General features: G+C 42.3%; 1 protein-coding gene across 1 annotated transcript in view; it reads left to right on the top strand.

Moving 5' to 3' along the window:
• The first annotated feature begins 13,192 nt into the window (after nt 1-13,192).
• The window catches only part of SNAPC3 (small nuclear RNA activating complex polypeptide 3), a 38,776-nt gene continuing 33,130 nt past the window's right edge, over nt 13,193-18,838 (top strand). Inside the window, exons 1-2 of the mRNA XM_038552437.1 lie at nt 13,193-13,581; nt 14,327-14,404. Of these exons, the coding sequence (XP_038408365.1) occupies nt 13,265-13,581; nt 14,327-14,404 (395 nt within the window). The 5' untranslated portion in view covers nt 13,193-13,264. The remainder of the gene's footprint in view (nt 13,582-14,326; nt 14,405-18,838) is intronic.

Below are 18,838 nucleotides of genomic sequence, written 5' to 3' on the forward strand. Positions count from 1 at the left end.
CTTTGATAGAGAACACAAGCAGGGCCAGCAGCAGAGGGAGAGGGAGAACTGAGCTGAAAGCCTGATGCGGGGCTCAATCAGAGGACCCTGGGATCATGACTTGAGCCGAAGGTGGACACTTAACTGACTGAGCCACCCAGGCATCCCTCATATTCACCTTTATATGAAAAGTTGGACACATAAATATATATCTGATAAAATGGTTACTATTGGGTCTGGGGGCAGTGAAATGGGTTGAGAGTAAGACTTTTCATCGAAAACTTATTTTTTGTTGTTCTTTAATTAAAACATTATCTACTAAAAATGTGAATAATTTTTCAAAGAATACATTGCAGGGTAACACTGAACTTGGATACAGAACTCAGAAGACTACTTTTTTTTAATTGCTCCATGAGTCAGAAATTTGCTGGCAATTTCTTATGTGGGTAGTTATACTCGAACAGCAATTACATAATATGAGAATAGGCATCTTTAAAAACAAAAACATGAGTGGAGACTTATGGCTGATGAGAAAGCAAAACATTGTTGGCATAGAAGCCTATCATCTAGATTTGGAAGCAGAATTTTGATTCCTTCTTATGTGGGTGTATTCATTCAATTTAAACATTCCTTCTGCCTTATTCTGAAAGGATGTGAAGTCTTTTCATTTAAAACGCTGGGGGGAAAAAACAACAGATAAAACTATATACCCTAAAGTCATCTTCCCCGCCCCCCCCCCCCCAAATCCACTGAAATTTTGATCTCTAGAAGCCTCCTTTGTGAAAAATGTACAATACAAGGCTGAAAAGTCTTCACTTACTCCAGGCAATGGGTGAGTGTTACCAGACAGGCTTTTTATACATTGTTTTCATTCTTTCAAGCCTCAGTGAACTCCTCTTTAAAAGAAGAACAATAATCCCTTCTTAGCCATTTCATACCACCTGATTATTATAAAATTCATTCAGACAATCAAATGAAAGAAGACATAACTAAGTAAAATCAGCGTCATTCAAATTAGAGTGTCTCCTAACTTTTACCAATACCTGGTAATGAGAGTTCAGCCCTCAATTTAGTAGTTTCAAAACCTTTGTTTTCAGTTCCTGAAAGGATGACCAAATTTGGGGGGATTGGGTCATTCTGCCAAAAATCAGGAGAATTTTGGTTGTTGTAGACAGCTGTTGTTTTTGTCTGCTCATTATTGCCTCCCTTCCTTTGGGAAATTATTCTTCTCCAGTCCACTTGCCAACTCTGAATTGGATTCTGGTGTAGCTGTCATTCACAGTATCTAATCATGTGGCCACAGGGTGACCTACATCTGGCCAAACATAGTTGCTCATTCCTCTAGCCCCAGACATTGTTCAAAGGAAGGGGAGACTCTGTTGTGGGCATGTATTCCAAGCTGTTTTAATCACTTTCTTGGATTGTTGCTTTGGAGCTAGATGAGAGGGGGCCTTGCTTCTCAGATCGCAAAAAGCTGGAAAGATAAATATGGCAGCCAACAGCCATACAAACTATATGTGAATATTATAAAATTTGGAAAGCTATTCAAATTTTTTAGTCATTTGGGTTGTTGCCAGTATATATGATTAAAAAATGTTTAGTGCTATGATTTTGCTTTACAATTAAAAAAAAAAAAAAACATCATGTGGGTGTGCCTGGGTAGCGTAATTGGTTAGGAGTCTGGCTCTTGGTTTCAATTCAAGTCATGGTCTTGAGGTCCTGGGATCAAGTCCAGCATCAGGCTCCATGCTCAGCAAGAAGTCTGCTTGGGATTCTCTCTTTCTCTCTCTCTCTCTCTCTTTCTCTCTGTCTGCCCCCCCCCCAAAAAATGAATGAATAAATCTTAGAAAAATGTATCATGGGGATGTATAAAAATATCAAATCACTGTGATGTATACCTGAAAATAATAAGATATTGTATGTCAATTATACTTCATTTAACTTTTTATTTTTAGAATTTATTTATTCGAGAGAGACACAGAGAAAGAGGCAGAGGGACACCTGGGTGGCTCAGTGGTTTAGTGCCTGCCTTCGGCTCAGGGCATGATCCTGGAGTCCCGGGATCGAGTCCCACGTCAGGCTCCCTGCATGGAGCCTGCTTCTTCTGCTCTGCCTCTCTCTCTGTGTATTTCTCATAAATACATAAATAAAATCTTAAAAAAAAAAAAAAAAGAAAAGAAAAAGAAAGAGGCAGAGACCCAGGCAGAGAGAGAAGCAGGCTCCCTGTGGGAGCTGGATGTGGAATTCAATCCCAGGACCCCGGGATCATGACCCAAGCCAAAGGCAGATGCTCAACCACTGAGCCACCCAGGTGCCTCAATTATACTTCAATTAAAAATACACACACACATACAAAAGAAACAAACATAAGCCAATTAAACTTTCGAGGTGGTAAAGTATACAGGACAATTTAGAGTCTGTCCAATAGAGTTTGGACAGAGCTGTACAGGTTGGAATGGGAAAGACTTCATAGGACTAAAACACTTTAGTTGAACCTTAAATGTCTGGATGAACTGAGGAAAATGGTGATCACATTTTGTGCAGAAAAGAGAGCAAGCAAGATCAAGGAGTGGGTGTCAGTAGTATTGAAAGTGGGCCAACAACCTGAGTCATATCTGAGAGTCTCAAGACTAAGGGAGGAGAAGGATCAGCACTGAGTTGATATAAGGGGTACTAAGAAAAGAGCCTCTTCCAGCCTGAGGTAGAAAAGGTAGCAAGGAGCAGGACCAGAGTGAGGTGCCTACCCAAGATAGACATGCACTAGATAGACATAGTTATATTCCTGACTGCCTGGTGTGTATGGAAACAAGCTGTGTGTGGCCCTGTACCTCCACCCCCACCCTGGCAGCCCATCACCATGGCTGCAACTGGTTAGAACAGAGTGGAGATAGGAAAGGACCACCTGGATGCTGACCAGTGGCCTATCATGCCAGCCTGGCATGCAGAACTTTTCCCACATAGGGAAAACTGAGCCAATCCTCTCATCTCTCTTTCTGCCTTTAGCTTTTGTTTTCTCTCAGGAGAGCCAGAGAAGAGTTTCTTATAGCTCCAGGGGCTGATATGAAAGGTTATGAAGTAGACTGAAGGCCAGGCATTGGGTTTGCCAGATAAAATAAAGAACAGTTAATTTGAATTTCAGATCAACCAGTTCTTACTATAAGTATGTTCCAGGTAGTGTACAAGACATACTTACACTGAAAAGTTAATTGTTCATTATTTAGAGCTGGATTTCAAATGTAAGTGCCTATTCTATATTTTTATTTGTCAAATCTGGCAATTCTATCAGGCACCCTTTAGCAGTGTCTAAGTGTGAAGTATAGAATATCAAGAACATTCGGAGAATATAAAAAATAGTGAAAGGGATTAAAGGGGAAAGGAGAGAAAATGAGTGGGAAATATCAGAAAGGGAGACAGAACATGAGAGACTCCTAACTCTCAGAAACGAACAAGGAGTAGTGGAAAGGGAGGTGGGTGGGGGGTGGGGGTGACTGGGTGACGGGCACTGAGGGGGGCACTTGACGGGATGAGCACTGGGTGTTACACTATATTTTGGCAAATTGAACTCCAATAAAAAAAAAATATACCAAAAAAATAGAGTATCAAGAAACAAAATTCAACTGAGTAAATTTGAAGACCTAACTGGCTTTTATTAAACAATTTATGAGTAGAGCAGCATTCAATCTAGCAAATAAAATGGAGATCCAAGGAGTTGTACAAAATAGAAGGTTTTTATAAGAAGAAGAAAGCAAGAAAGTTATTAGCAGAAAAAAAAAAAGAAAGGAAGGAAGGATTGTTTCTGGCAAGCTCACCTTCCCTTACTCAGATGGCAAGGAGGTCTTGAGTAAGAGGGCTCCTCTGACACATTACCTCATTGATGCTGTCAGAAAATCCCTGACTGACTGGTTAAGACTCCATTTCTGGGGGAGGTTGGAACTGCAGTTAGATTAGGCACCAAGCTCTGGTTTATTGACTAGTCACCTTAACCTAAGTGACACCATTTGGAGCCTGTGGTTTTATTTCTTTACTTTTTAAAGTTTTTTTAAAGTCTTTATTTATTTGAGTGAAAGAGAGAGAATGAGCATGAGCAAGAGGAGGAGGGGGGAGAGAAGGAGAGGGAGAAGCAGGCTCTCTGCTGAGCAGGGAGCTTGACACAGCACTTCATTCCAGGACCCTGGGACCATAAGCTGAGCCAAAAGTAGATGCTTAACTGACTGAGGCACCTCTCTTTTTTTATTTTTAAAAAATATTTATTTATTTATTTATTTATTTATTTATTTATTTATTTATTTATTTATTTATTTATGAGAGAGAGATTGAGAGCAGAACTGGGGCGTGGAGGACAAGGAAGGGGCAGACGGAAAAGAAGCAGACTCCTTGCTGAGCAGGGAGCCTGACTCAGGCTCTGTCCCTGGGATCATGACCCGAGCCGAAGACAGACACTTAACTGAGCCACCCAGGAGCCCCATGTGGTTTTCTTTTTAACAAGGGCAAAGCAGTGCAGATCTCTCTTTTTCTGCCCTGAGGAAGAAGGCAGTCCAGCTGTCTCTGATCCTTAGGAGGCTCTGCCCCGATGCTGCTGGTGTGTCTCTTGTCCTGTCTCTACTGAGGCCCCACTAAGCCATTAGAGAGCATTTACTGTTCTTTCCTGGGAATCTTAGCTGTCCAGACTTCCCTGACCAGACACACAGTATACTAGGTATAGGCTTTCATCATCACAGAGTCAGGCTACAACTGTGTTAGACTTTATTCTTTATCCTCCTCCAGACCAGAGAGAGCCTTCCAGACTAGGTCTTCAAAAGGAGGGCATCTGGGATCCCTGGGTGGCGCAGCGGTTTAGCGCCTGCCTTTGGCCCAGGGCGCGGTCCTGGAGACCCCGGATTGAATCCCACGTCGGGCTCCCGGTGCATGCTTCTCCCTCTGCCTATGTCTCTGCCTCTCTCTCTCTGTGTGACTATCATAAATTAAAAAAAAAAAAGGAGGGCATCTGATGTAAATGTCCCCTCCCTCATCCCTTTTCAACCTCTCCCCAGCTAATATAGCCCCCAGTCAGGTGCCCCAAAGCCCACCCCCCTGAGGAAATCCCTGCCCTCCCTGCAGGAGAACATTCCATCCCTCAGGCTTTTGTATGGACTTGAAAACTTGAGCACCTGAGAAGCTGAATTTTGCTTAGTCACAGCTGACTCTGGAAGGGTGAAGATCGTCCCCAGCATTTGATGAACTTGATATCTTTGGACATGTACCTTAAAAACAGTCAACAAAACTAAAAAACAACCTACAGAATGGGAGAAGATATATGAGATATCAGATAAAAGGCTAGTATCCAAGATCTATAAAAAACTTATCAAACTCAATACCTAAGAAACAAACCAGTCAAGAAATGGGCAGAAGACATAAACATTTCTCCAGAGAAGACCTACACAAGGCCAACAAGCACATGAAAAAATGCTCCACATCACGTGCCATCTGGGAAATACAAATCAAAACCACAATGGGATACCACTTTATACTGGTTAGAATGGCTAAAATTAATAAGACAAGAAACAACAAATGTTGGCAAGGATGTTAAAAAAGGGGAACCCTCTTGCACTGTTGAGAATGCAAGCTGGTGCAGCCACTCTGGAAAACAGTGTGTAGGTTCCTTAAGTAGTTTAAAATTGAGCTACCCTATGACCCAACAACTGCCCTACTGGGTACTTACCCTAAAGATACAGATGTAGTGAAATGCTGGGACACCTGCACCCCAATGTTCATGGCAGCAATGTCCACAATAGCCAAACTGGAAGGAGCCACGATGTCCTTCGACAGATGAATGGATAAAGAAGATACACACACACACACACGCACGCACGCACACGCACACACTCAGCCATCAGAAAGGATGAATACCTACCACTTACATAGAGGTGGATGAAACTGGAGGGTATTATGCTGAGTGAAATAAGTCAATCAGAGAAAGACAATTATCATATGGTTTCACTCATACGTGGAATATAAGAAATAGTGAAAGGGACCATAAGGGAAGGGGGAAAACTGAGTGGTGAAAAATTAGAGAGGAAGACAAACCACAAGAGACTCTCAACTCTGGGAAACTAACAAAGGGTTGCATAAGGGGAGGTGGGTAGGGGGATGGGGTAACTGGGTGACGGGCATTAAGGAGGGCACACAATGAGACAAGCACTGGGTGTTATACTATATGCTGGCAAATTGAATTTAAATAAAAATTTTTAAAAATGTACCCAAAAAGCAATGCATACCTCTCTAAGGTGAGTAGTTTCTTTCTCAGCTACAGTATCTAGTCACATACAAGGGAAGGATAGTCTTTCTGAAAATGGTACTTGACAACTTGCAAAAGAGGAATTGTGTTGAAAAAGAATAGCTTCTTTTCCCTGGGTCTAGCTCATGTAACCAGAGGTGTAGACGGCTCTCTTTACCATCCTAGCGGGTGGTGCCAGTTCTCATTAGATTCTTCTTTATTATATATCTCCTCCCTTCTAACCTAGCTAGAAGGTGAAATTTCTCCCAACAATTTAGCCATCTACATAGAGAGGCAGTGAGAACCACTTGATAGAGGAAAAGAATGGGGGAGAAATAAACAGTAAAAGTCAAAAAGCCATGAGGGAAAATGTAGTGTTGATTCCTAGTATGAGATCCTATGTTTTAGACTTCCATAAAACCTCAACATATATTAATAAAAATAAGTACAGCGACCATTTTCATCTAGAAAAGGTCAGCAACTTTCTGTAGAGGGCCAGATAGTGAATATTTCAGGCTTTGCAGGCCATATAGCTTCTGGCAACTACTCAGCTCTGCTATCATAATGCAAAATCAGCCATAGGCAATATGAAAATGAATGAGAATGATTATGTTCCCATAAAACCTTATTCATAAAACCCAATCCTAATACCATCCTCCGATTAAAAAACAAAACAAGCTCTCTTCCTTGGTGCTGCCTGCGGAGGTGGCAGCCATCGATTGCTGGGCATCATGTTCTGCCCTCAGACCTCTGGTGAAGCCCAAGGATCATTAAAAAGAGGACCAAGGGCAGCCCGGGTGGCCCAGCGGTTTAGCGCCGCTCTCAGCCCAGGGCCTGATTCTGGAGACCCGGAATTGGGTCCCACGTCGGGCTGCCTGCATGGAGCCTGCTTCTTCCTCTGCCAGTGTCTCTGCCTCTGTGTGTGTGTGTGTGTCTCTCATGAATAAATAAATAAAATCTTAAAAAAAAGAAACAAAAGAGGACCAAGAAGTTCATCTGGCACCAGTGAGACCGATATGGAGTCAAAATTAAGCACAACTGGTGGAAACCCAGAGGCATTGACAATAGGGTACACAGAATATTCAAGGGCCAGATCTTGATGCCCAACATTGGTTACTGGAGCAACAAGAAAACAGAGCACATGCTGCCCAGTGGCTTCCAGAAGTTCCTAGTCCACAATGTCAAGGAGCTTGAAGTGCTGCTGATGTGCAACAAATCTTATTGTGCAGAGATTGCTCACAATGTATCCTCCAAGAACCTGCAAAGCCATTGTGGAATGAGCAGCCCAGCTGGCCATCAGAGTCACCAATCCCAATGCCAGGCTGGGTAGCAAAGAAAATGAATAGACAGCTTATGTGCATGTTATATTTGTGTTAATAAAACCATAAAACTACAAACAAAACAAAACAGGGCTCCTTGGAGAAATGATTTATTCTAGACACTGGATATGGAATACATGAATCAGGAGTATCTTGTAATGACAGAAAGTAAGAAAGTACTCAGAAAACAAGACAAGGAGTCTGTATGAAAGGGACACCGGAGCCAATCTGAAAGAGCTCCCCTTGGCCAAAGCTAGAACAGTTTGAGGAACAAATTAAGTCAGTACTTACTTTTAAAATGTAGGTTATATTGTTATTTATGTATGGTGAGGGCTAACAGATCAGGAGACAAATACCAATGGAAGACAATGTGTTATACACAGTTCCTAAGAGGAGGGGCATGCCACACCACAGGGGTCACCAAGAAAGCACCAGTGTGGACCCCAGGAGCCAGAGGGAGCAGAGGGGAAGTGTGGGCAAGAGCCTTAATTGAGTTTCTGCAAGAGGGAATAAATGAGGCAGGATAAGGGGTTTTAGGAGTGGTTCGTTTGCATCATTTCAGTGGCTGTGGGGTATACAGCTGCCCCTAATACTTGGACCTGATAATTTATTTTTATTTCCAAATTTTTATTTTTAATTTTTAAAAAAGTTTTATTTATTTTAGAGAAAGAGTGTGTGCACGAGTGTCTGTGTGGTGGGGGTGGGGGGATGGATGGTAAGAGGAGAGGAGGAGGAAGAAGCAGGCCTGCATGCTGCGTGCAGAGCCTAGTGGGGGGCCGGATCCCATGAGCCTGAGATCATGACCTGAGCTGAAATAAAGAGTCAGAGGCCATACCGACTGAGCCACCCAGGTACCCCTGGACCTGGCTAATTTAAAGGCAGGGAAATAGCAGTCCTGAGAGTGAGAACCCAACAGAGGAGGTGATATAATGAAGGCTCTGGAGTCATTGGTTTGCATTTGAAAGGAGCACTCCAAGGAGAGTCCTTTACTCCCTCTAGGAATTGGCTATCCCTGGGAGGGACAGTCTTTTCCAGGTCTGCAAGATGTCAAAGCATCAGAAACATGGTTAATATAGTAGTATTAGATGATAACCCAAAGCATAAAATAAATATCCACAAGACCACAGTGATATAAATAAAAGATTGAATATTAAATAAATGGAGAAGAGTCAAGTCCTTTCTAAAATTCCACATACTGGGATTCCCTGGGTGGCGCAGCGGTTTAGCGCCTGCCTTTGGCCCAGGGCGCGATCCTGGAGACACGGGATCAAATCCCACGTTGGGCTCCCGGTGCATGGAGCCTGCTTCTCCCTCTGCCTATGTCTCTGCCTCTCTCTCTCTCTGTGTGTGACTAATTTAAATAAATAAAATAAAATAAAATTCCAAATACTGTATGTAATTCCTCTCCACTCTACGAGATGGGAGTTTAATTTCTACCCTCCTGTCTTGAGGATAAGCAGCGTATACTGACTTGCTTCAGAAAAGTATAGAAGATGGGAAGGGAAGGAAAAGATGTTTTCATCCAAGATGAGAGCAGAATCTTTTTTTTTTTTTTTTGGATTTTATTTATGTATTTGACAGAAAGAGAGAGAGAACACAGCAGGGGGAGCAGCAGAGGGAGAGGGAGAAGCAGGGTCTCCCTGCTCGATGCAGGCTCTATCCCAGGACCTGAAGATCATGATCTATGCCAAAGGCAAATGCTTAACCAACTGAGCCACTCAGGCACCCCGAGGGCAAATCTCTTTGCCACATCCACAATCCCTATAACCAAAGGGGGCCAGAACATTTTCCAACTATATTTTTTACCAGTGGACTTTCATACTCTCTTTGCTCACTCATAAGAAATAGTACAGGTATTCTAAAGCAATTAGTTGGGGGCAATTTAGAGAATAAAAAGAAAGTCATTATGCAAATATCTATTAATAGTTATTCAACCTTGAAAAGCATCATTGCTTAGAATGAAAGGGGATGCTAGATTCATGTTTTCCATCTGGGGTGTTAACATTCCTTGTAATTAATGTCAGGCCTCCGAATGGTTATCTTATTCCTCACTAAATGATTATTATTCTACCAACTGCCTTTATGACTAAGAGCACTCCAGCTGTCTTTTCCAATCACAACTTTCTCTTTCTTTTTACTAGTAATTTCTTTGGCAAAGAGAAAACACCACATGGTTCCCTGGCTTTAGGAAAGCCATTCTCCTCCTGAACACAATCTATTGAGGCAGAGAATCCAAGGACAGTGCCAAGCAAAAGGTTTTCTCTCTCTTTCACTCTCTCTCTCTCTCTCTCTCTTTTTTTTTTTTTTTTTTTTGTATTTTCAGTGGAGGAATCCCCAACTCTTCTTGGAGAAGAGCTAGCTAGTTCTTATTTTCCTAAAGCCTCACAATGTCTAAAGGGTGCTGGGTGAGGACTAGGCTTTTGCCTCTACCCCTTCTCACTAGAAATGCGAGGCAGCCAGTCTTGCGGGGCATTTCTTTGAATCTGGTGGGAATGCCTGCCCCACGGAGCAAGCAAGAAAGAAAGGTCAAGCACTTTGTTTGTCATTTAAATTTAGAATTGAGGTATGCTCCCCTGCTAATTGTGGATCAACTGAAAAAACAATTGGTTTAGAATAAGATCACAAGCAGTGCAGCTTTGGTAATTCATCAAGATTTATGCTCAGTTGAGCATGGATTCAGGTAATGGATTGCAAAGGAGTATTTTTTTAGAGACACAATTTTTATGAGTTGAGTTCTTTGGGGAAGGCCCTGCATTTAGGTAGACAATGGAGTTCAGGGGGAAAAAAATGCCTATTCTCAAATGCCTTCAGCTCCAAATACTTTTTGTTCTGCAGTGCTATTATGGAGTCCTCCAGCCTTATTCCAAAGAGAGGCTGCTTGCTGATAACAAGACTCAACCGAGTGCCATGTTGTGATTGCCGCTGGTGTTCACCACTACTAATCCTTCACCCATTAATCCTTGGAATCCACACCTCTCAAACTGTTGTTCCCAGTGCCACACCTTATAGTGACAAGAACCACTTTTCTCTCACATGCTTATTCTGGTCCTGCCCCTACCCACTGCTGCTCAGGTACCACTGTGGTCTCCGCTACTAAAACCAATGTTACTAAATCCCCAAATGTAGGTTAGAATTCTTTCACCTGAAGTGTGACCTCATTCTCTGGAGTGAGAGCTCCCCCTGTTGAAAGGTTTGGACCAAGTCTTACAGGCCCTGGGAAGATTTAGTCTTTAGGTTGCAAGAATCTAACTCAAGGGGCACCTGGGTGGCTCACAGTCCATTGTCTGTTTTTGGCTTAGGTCATAATCTTAGAGTCCTCAGACTGAGTCCTGCATTGGCTCCCCGCTCAGCAGGTAGTCTGCTTCTTCCCCCCACCCCCCCCCTCCACCGTCATGTTTGCTCTCTTTCAAATAAATTCATTAATAAAAAAAAAAATCTAACTCAAAGTAGCTTAAAATAAAAACAATCACTAATGGGAAGTGGGGGGGGGGTGGCCTTAGCCACAATTTCTAAGTCACATGACTTCTCTCCTTGTCTACCTTCTGACTTCTCTTATTTAAATTCTTGGCTTTCCTTCTTTTTTTTTTTTTTTTTTTTTTTTTTTTTTTAAATTTATGATAGTCACAGAGAGAGAGAGAGAGAGAGGCAGAGACACAGGCAGAGGGAGAAGCAGGCTCCATGCACCGGGAGCCCGACGTGGGATTCGATCCAGGGTCTCCAGGATCGCGCCCTGGGCCAAAGGCAGGCGCCAAACCGCTGTGTCACCCAGGGATCCCGGCTTTCCTTCTTCTAACTCTTCCACTGGCCGACACAGGCTATGTGGGGCACATCCTTAGGTCCTCAGAATGGAAGAAGAGTTTCTTAGTTTATAGATAAATCCCCAGAGGAGGATTCTGCTTAGTTCTAATTGAATCTAGTTACTCATCCTTAAACCAATCACTATGGCGGAGTGGGAAGGATTCTATGATTGGCAGCCCTAAGAGGACCAAAAGGAGTAGCGGTCAGTTCTAAGAAACAGGAATAGAGGCAGACAAAAACAACAGATGTTTCCTACAATAATATATTGATAAATACCAGAATGCCTATAAAAAGTCATATGACCTAATTAAAAATGGGCAAAGGACTTGGTTAGACATTCCTCCAAGAAAGATATACATATGGTCAGTAAGCTAAGATGCTCAGTATCACTAGGTATGATATGCAAGTCAAAACCATGAGGGTTTTACTTCACAACCACTAGGATGGCTATAATCAGATAATAACAAAGATGTGGAGAAATCTGAATCCGCATAGGATTGTGGTGGGAGTGTAAAATGGGGCAGCCACTGTCGGAAAGGGCAATTCTACACATGGCTTAACATAGTTACCATATATATATATTAAACAAATGAAAATATATGTCTGGACAAAACACTTGCACATGAATATACAAAGTAGCATTATTCATAATAGCCAAAAAATAGAATCAACTTCTTGATGAACAAACAGAATATGGTATATCACACAATGTAATTTTATTCAGCCATAAAAGGAAATGAAGTAGGTACAAGCAAAGTATAGATAAACCCTGAAGACGTTATGCTAAATGAAAGAAGCTAATCACAAAAGACCAGATAAATCTAACACTTATACTAAATCGACTTGTAAATCTTAAATCTACAGAGACTAAGAGAAGCGGTTGGGTTAGGGCTGGAAGAGTTGAGAGGATTGGGGGCCATAGCTCAAAGGTAAGAAGTTTCTTTTTGGAGTGGTTGAGATATTCTCAAATTGGTTATGGTGATGGTTGCATAACTCTGTAAATACACTAGAAACCATTGAATGAGCACTTTAAATGGGTTAAATATATATGATGTATGAATAATATACCAATAAATAAATAAATAAATAAATAAATAAATAAATAAATAAATAAATAACCAAGGCTCCTTATATGTCCTGTTCCATCCTTTCGAGTCTCCGAGCCATGGGAAAAGCTCCGCCTGAAGCTAGACAGTTCCAATCCTGCTTCTATTTCCTTATAGTTAACTCCTTCCTCAGTGGTACCATGGGCATGACAATCCTTGCCCGGGAAGGTCATGATTTTTAAAAACACACATTAGGGTTAATACCGTACAGTATCTAATACGTAGTTGCCTCTCAATACACACTATTCTAAGCGTGTACAGCACAATGCATGCGTATAAACACAAGAAGATGCAGCTGTTGGGGAGACTTTCTAACGACCCGGATCTGGAGGGCCGGGCGTGCCCGCGGTCTCCGCCCTCGCAGCGCAGGTCGCTCCAGCTTTGGGACGGTGAGGCAGCAGCGCAGCGCACGAGCCCCGGAGGCAAAGAAAAGCCCCGCATCCCGGGCCGAGCAACCGCAACGAACGGGCTCGAAGGGCGCACAGAGGCCGCCCCGTCTGGCGGAGAGCGATGCCACGGGACGGTGGGGGACGGGAACGCGACACACGGTACCGGGAGACCGAGCTCAGCCGACCGCTCGCCGCAGCGCCGCGAGCGGAGAACAATGCGCTCAGCCCTTCGCGCGGAAGCTCGCGGTACCGCGCCCGGGGGCGTGCCCGGCCCGGGGCCTGCTGGGAAATGCAGTGTCTGAAAGCCGCGCCCACGCAGCCCCGCCGCTCTTCGGACCGAGCCCGGTGCAACTACAAGTCCCATCACGCTCCGCGGCCTCTTGCTCGCCCGGCTTTTGCAGGGAAAGGAGTGGGGCGAACATGGCTGAAGGCACCCGGGGCGGCAGAGCGTGCGGAGGAATGGGAGGCAGGCAGGACCCGGTCTCCAGCAGCGGGAGCTGCAACTTCCCAGAGTACGAGCTTCCCGAGCTAAACACGCGCGCTTTCCATGTGGGCGCCTTCGGGGAGCTGTGGCGTGGCCGGTTGCGCAGGGAAGGGGACTTGTCGCTGAAGGAGCCTCAGGAATCCGCGCTGCCTGGGAGCCACGGTGTCGCGGACTGGGGCCAGGAGGATGCTGCGGTGGCCCGGGATCTGGGCTGCAGCCTTGAGGCCGCGGCCGAGCTGCGGACGGTGTGCGGGTGAGTGCGGTGCGGAGGGCCTCTTGCTGCTGGGAGCCGGCCTGGATGCAGCCTTGCTCCTGCGCTCCCCTGGGACTCCCCCTCGGGAGGGCCTGTGCGCGGACTCCCGGAGGTGGAAGGACCGCCCTTCCGAGGCGTTCCGCCTGCTCCAGCTGTCCTGGAACCCCGGGAGGAGTCCGGTGATCGGAATGCACAACCTCTCAAGTGGGAGCGGAGGGACGGAAGAGCTGCCTACAAAGATTAATTTTTCTACCGGTTAATTGTTTAAGTGCTTGCTAATATATAGAAGGGCGATCAGAGTAACGGCGGTGTGTAGCTGCCATTGAAAAGACACTTTGACAATGGAGGAGCCTTCGTAATGCTGAGCCAGCCTGGGAGGAAATTTAACCAGGGGAGTGTTAAAACCTTTGATTAACCGTGGTTCCTAATGGGGACCTCCGGGTGTGCAGTTACTGAAAATATCCCCCCCAAGGGCCTTTTATAGGGTGAAAATATTAAAAAAAATATTAAAAAAAAAGCTTTAACGATCTATTTAATAGTATCGGCCGCCATACATCAATCGGCCGTGTATCCTCTTTGTAGATAGACTATCGGCACAGATATCATTGTCTGGAATTCTGGCCGCATCTGAACCCCGTCTGCTGGATTTCACCTGACTTAATTGTTTAATGATGTATTTAGGACACAACCCTGATCGTTGTGGACAAGATGGATGATTGTTTTTCCTTTTTTGTTTGTATTTCAGCGTTGATAAACTCAAGTGCCTTGAGGAGGGCGAGGATCCGGATGTCGTCCCGGAGAATACTGACCTAGTGACTTTGGGGTATGGAAGGACTTGACTTTTATTGTGTGGTACTTATTTAAGACATCTTTCAACGTTATGTTATTCACAAGAGTACTTATTGTTATCACCCCACCCCCTAAATCCAATCATTGTTAACATTTGGCTGAATTTGCTTTTGCTCTGTGTGAGATACCTGCTGCAAGTCTTTTTCTATTGCTGAACCATTCAGTAAGTTTCAGACCTAAATACGTCAGCATATAGCTCCCCTAAGTATTATTCTCTTACATAAGCAGAGTGGTATTATTGCACCTAAAGGAAATTAGCAGCAAATACATAACTTCTAATGTCCATTCTGTATTCAGATTTGTGTTTATTTTTATATATTTTGTTTATTTTTATTTTATTTTTTTGTGTGTGTTTATTTTTAAATGTGTGTTTACAAAGGTACAGTTGATCTACTTAGATTCCAGTGCAAGGTGAAAACTCTGATAGTTTTTCAGACTTTTGTTTTCAGTTTCTAATTTTTGACAGATCCATATTTTTGTAAAAGAGGATACTAGTTAATTACTGGGAAAATGGAATTAAAAGACAAACACAAAAGTCCTTTTTTTAAGAACAAAGGTTATTATTACTATTATCTTTTGAAGATTACAGAGATTTTATTTAAGATGACTTTTCCCCCCAAAACCCTGAGATCATGATCTGAGCCAAAATCAAGAGTTGGATGCTCAATGAACTGAGCCATCCAGGTGCCCCTTGAATTTGGGTTTATTGAAGTATAGTTAACATACAATGCTTCATTGGTTTCAGATGTACGGCGTAGCCATTTGGCAGCTCTATATGTTCTATGCTCACCACAAGTGTAGCAACCATCTGTTACCACACAGGCTAGTAATAATACTGATTACATTACCATTGACTTTATTCTCTATGCTGTCCCTCTATCCCTATGATTTATTTATTTCACAATTGGAAGCCTGTACCTGTTACTCTCCTTCACCCATTTTGTCCCCCTCCCCACTTTTCCTGGCAGCTGTCAGTTTGTTCTCTGTATTTGTTTGGCTTTTTATATTCCACTATCAGTGAAATTATATAGTATTTGTCTTTCTCTATTTGAATTGTTTCACTTAGCATAATACCCTCTAGGTCCATTCATGTTATTGCAAATGGCAAGCTGTCATTCTTTTTTATGGATGAGTAATATTCCATTATACACCTCTTTATCCATTGATCTATCCATGGACACTTGGGTTGCTTCCATATCCTAGCTATTTTAAGTAATGCCATAGTAAACATAGGGATGCATGTATCTTTTGGAAGCAGTGTTTTTTTCTTTGGGTGACTACCTAGTTGTGGAATTACTGGGTCATATGGTATTTATATTTTTATTTTTTTCAAGAGCCTTCATACTGTTTTCCACAGTGGCGCCACCAGGTAAATTCCTACCAATAGTGCATGAGGATTCCTTTTTCTCTACATCTCACCAACACTTGTTATTCTTTGTTTGTTTGTTTGTTTTTAAAGCTTTTATTTATTTATTCATGAGAAACACAGAGAGAGAGGAGAGAGGCAGAGACATAGGCAAAGGAAGAAGCAGGCTCCATGTAGGAAGCCTGATGTGGAACTCAATCCCGGGACCCCAGGATCATGCCCTGAGCCGAAGGCAGATGCCCAGCTGCTGAGCCACCCAGGCATCCCTTTTTGATTCTAGCCATTCTGACTGGTGTCAGATGATATTTCCCTGATGATTAGTGATGCTGAGCATCTTTTCTTTCTTTCTTTCTTTTTTTAAAGATTTTTTTATTCATTTATTCACGAGAGACCCACAGAGAGAGGCAGAGACATAGGCAAAGGGAGAAGCAAGCTTCCTATGGGGAGCCCAATGTGGAACACCATTCCAGGACCCTGGGATCACGCCCTGAGCCATCCAGGCATCCTGAGCATCTTTTCAAATGTCTGTTGACCATGTGGATTTCTTTGGAGAAATGTCTATTCAGGCCCTCTGCCTTTTTTAATTGGATTATTTGGGGGGTTTTGCTGTTGAGTTGTATAAGTTCTTTATTTTGGATATTAACACTTTATTGGATATATCATTTAGAAATATCTTCTCCCTTTTAGTAGTTTGCTTTTTTTTTTTTTTTTAATGATTTTTGTTGCCATGCAAAAACTTCTTGTTTTTATATAGTTCTAATAGTTTATTCTGTTTGACTTGTTTCTCTTGGCTGAGGAGACATCTACAAAAATATTGCTTTGACTGTTGTGTAAGAAATTATTGCATATATTGCCTTCTAGGAGTTTTATGGTTTCAGGTCTCACATTTAGGTCTTTAATCCATTATTGAGTTTATTTTTGTGTGATGTGAGATAGTGGTTCAGTTTGATTCCTTTGCATGTAGCTGTTCAGTTTTCCCCACATCATTTGTTCAAAAGACTGGCTTTTCCCCCTGGTATATTCTTGCCTCCTTCATAGATTAATTGACTATGTGGCTTTATTTGATTATTAATTGACTCTGTGGGTTTATTTCTGGGCGCTCTGTTCTGTTCTGTTGGCCTGTATGTTTGTTTTTATGCCAGTATCATACTCTTTGATTACTACAGTTTTGTAGTATATTTTGAAATCTGGGATTGTAATACATCCAGCTTTGTTCTTTCTCAAGATTGCTGTAACTCTTAGGGTCTTTTGTGGTTTCATAAAAATGTTTATATTGTTCTAGTTCTGTGAAAAATGCTGTTAGTATTTTAATAGGAATTGCCTTGAATCTGTCAGTTGTTTTGGGTAGTGAGGATATTTTACCAATATCTTCCAATCCATGAGCATGCAGTATCTGTCCATTTGCATTGTCTTGTTTCTTTCATCAGTATTTTACAGTTTTCAGAGGGCAAGTCTTGCATCTCCTTAGTTGAGTTTATTCTTTGGTATTTTATTCTTAGGGTGCAATTGTAAGTGAATTTTTTTAAAAAGATTTATTTATTTATTCATGAGACACACAAACTGAGAGAGAAAGGCAAAGACATAGGCAGAGGGGGGAGAAGCAAGCTCCTCACAGGGAGCCCGATGCGGGACTCAATCCCGGATCCCAGGATCATGAGCTGAGCCGAAGGCAGATGCCCAACTGCTGAGCCACCCAGGCGTCCCGTAAATGAAATTTAAAAAAAAAAAATTTCTGTCTGCTACTTTATTATTAGTGTATAGAAATGCAGTCAGTTTCTGTAAATTAATTTTGTATCATACAACTTTATTGAAATCATTTACTTGTAATTAAATTTTATCATTAAATTTTATAGTAAAATTACTACTCATTAATTTATATTGCTGTGAATGTTTCTAAATGCTTACTCCCATTGTCTGTACTGATGGAATAACAAATAGCTCTCAGATCAGTGTTGGTCTGCCAGTCACTCTTTGAGAAACACTGTACTGTGCTATAGTATTATCGAGAAAATGTGTGTCTGATGGTGACATTTATAATTTCCAGTTTGTAGCCCACTTACTTCACACCACCTTAACCTTATCTTTTTATAATCCTTGTTTCTACCCTTTCTGTTGTCACCCTCGAAAATTTAAGCATTTCACCTCCACCTTGGTTTCTTTTATAATAGCGGCCAAATCTGTTTCCCTTATCCCCACTGCTAATGTTTCCGTTAGTGATACTTGGAGCACTAGGAAAGCCTCCCATTTCTCCTAGTCCAGTGTTTTCTTCTTCTGATTTATTTATCATGCTACTACCTGAGCATGCTCATTTGCATTTGAGAAATTCCCAATGGCTGTACCTCTCCTGGACATATGAAGCCCTCCATCTATAGTCCAAATCTGTATTTCCAGATTTATTTTTAGCCACTTTCTGTTTCAAATGGCTTAGCCTTTTCCCATCAAAACTCCATATTTGAGGCCCTAAGATTCCTTTCTACATTACTACAACCCATTTTCCTCCCTTAGAAAATAGATTCACTTATAATGTCCAGAACTCTTCTTGTAATATTTAAGTTTTTGAAGGCTCGTTGAAAGTCCAAACTCCTTCATCTATGTATTGCCCTTAGCCTGCTATAGTCTTTTGCCTCTATTGGTGCTTTTTGACTATTGTTGATTAATGAGTTGGAGATTTCTAAAATGCATATCTGGTTGTATCCCTCTTAAAACCTTTCACTGGCTCTTAGGCAAAAATTCTGAGTTATTCAGTGGCTCACAAGGGCCTCTATAGAATGGATCTGTACAGACACCTCTATGTCTGTACTGCATCAGCCACTATAATTTTCAGTTCCTAGAATGTGCACTAACTCTAGGCCTTTGCCTAGAACTCACTCCTCCTCATCCTTCTGGTCTTGCTGACTTCTGCTATCCTTCAAGGACTAGAGGGCTGTGGGCTCCCATTAGATCCTGTTTTATGCTCATGTGGACCTCTATACTTCCCTATTGAAATACTTATCACATTTATGATAATATTTTTTAAATGACTAATATTATTCTTAACAGTAC

The sequence above is a fragment of the Canis lupus genome, chromosome 11 (assembly GCF_011100685.1).
Source record: "Canis lupus familiaris isolate Mischka breed German Shepherd chromosome 11, alternate assembly UU_Cfam_GSD_1.0, whole genome shotgun sequence".
NCBI lineage: Eukaryota > Metazoa > Chordata > Mammalia > Carnivora > Canidae > Canis > Canis lupus.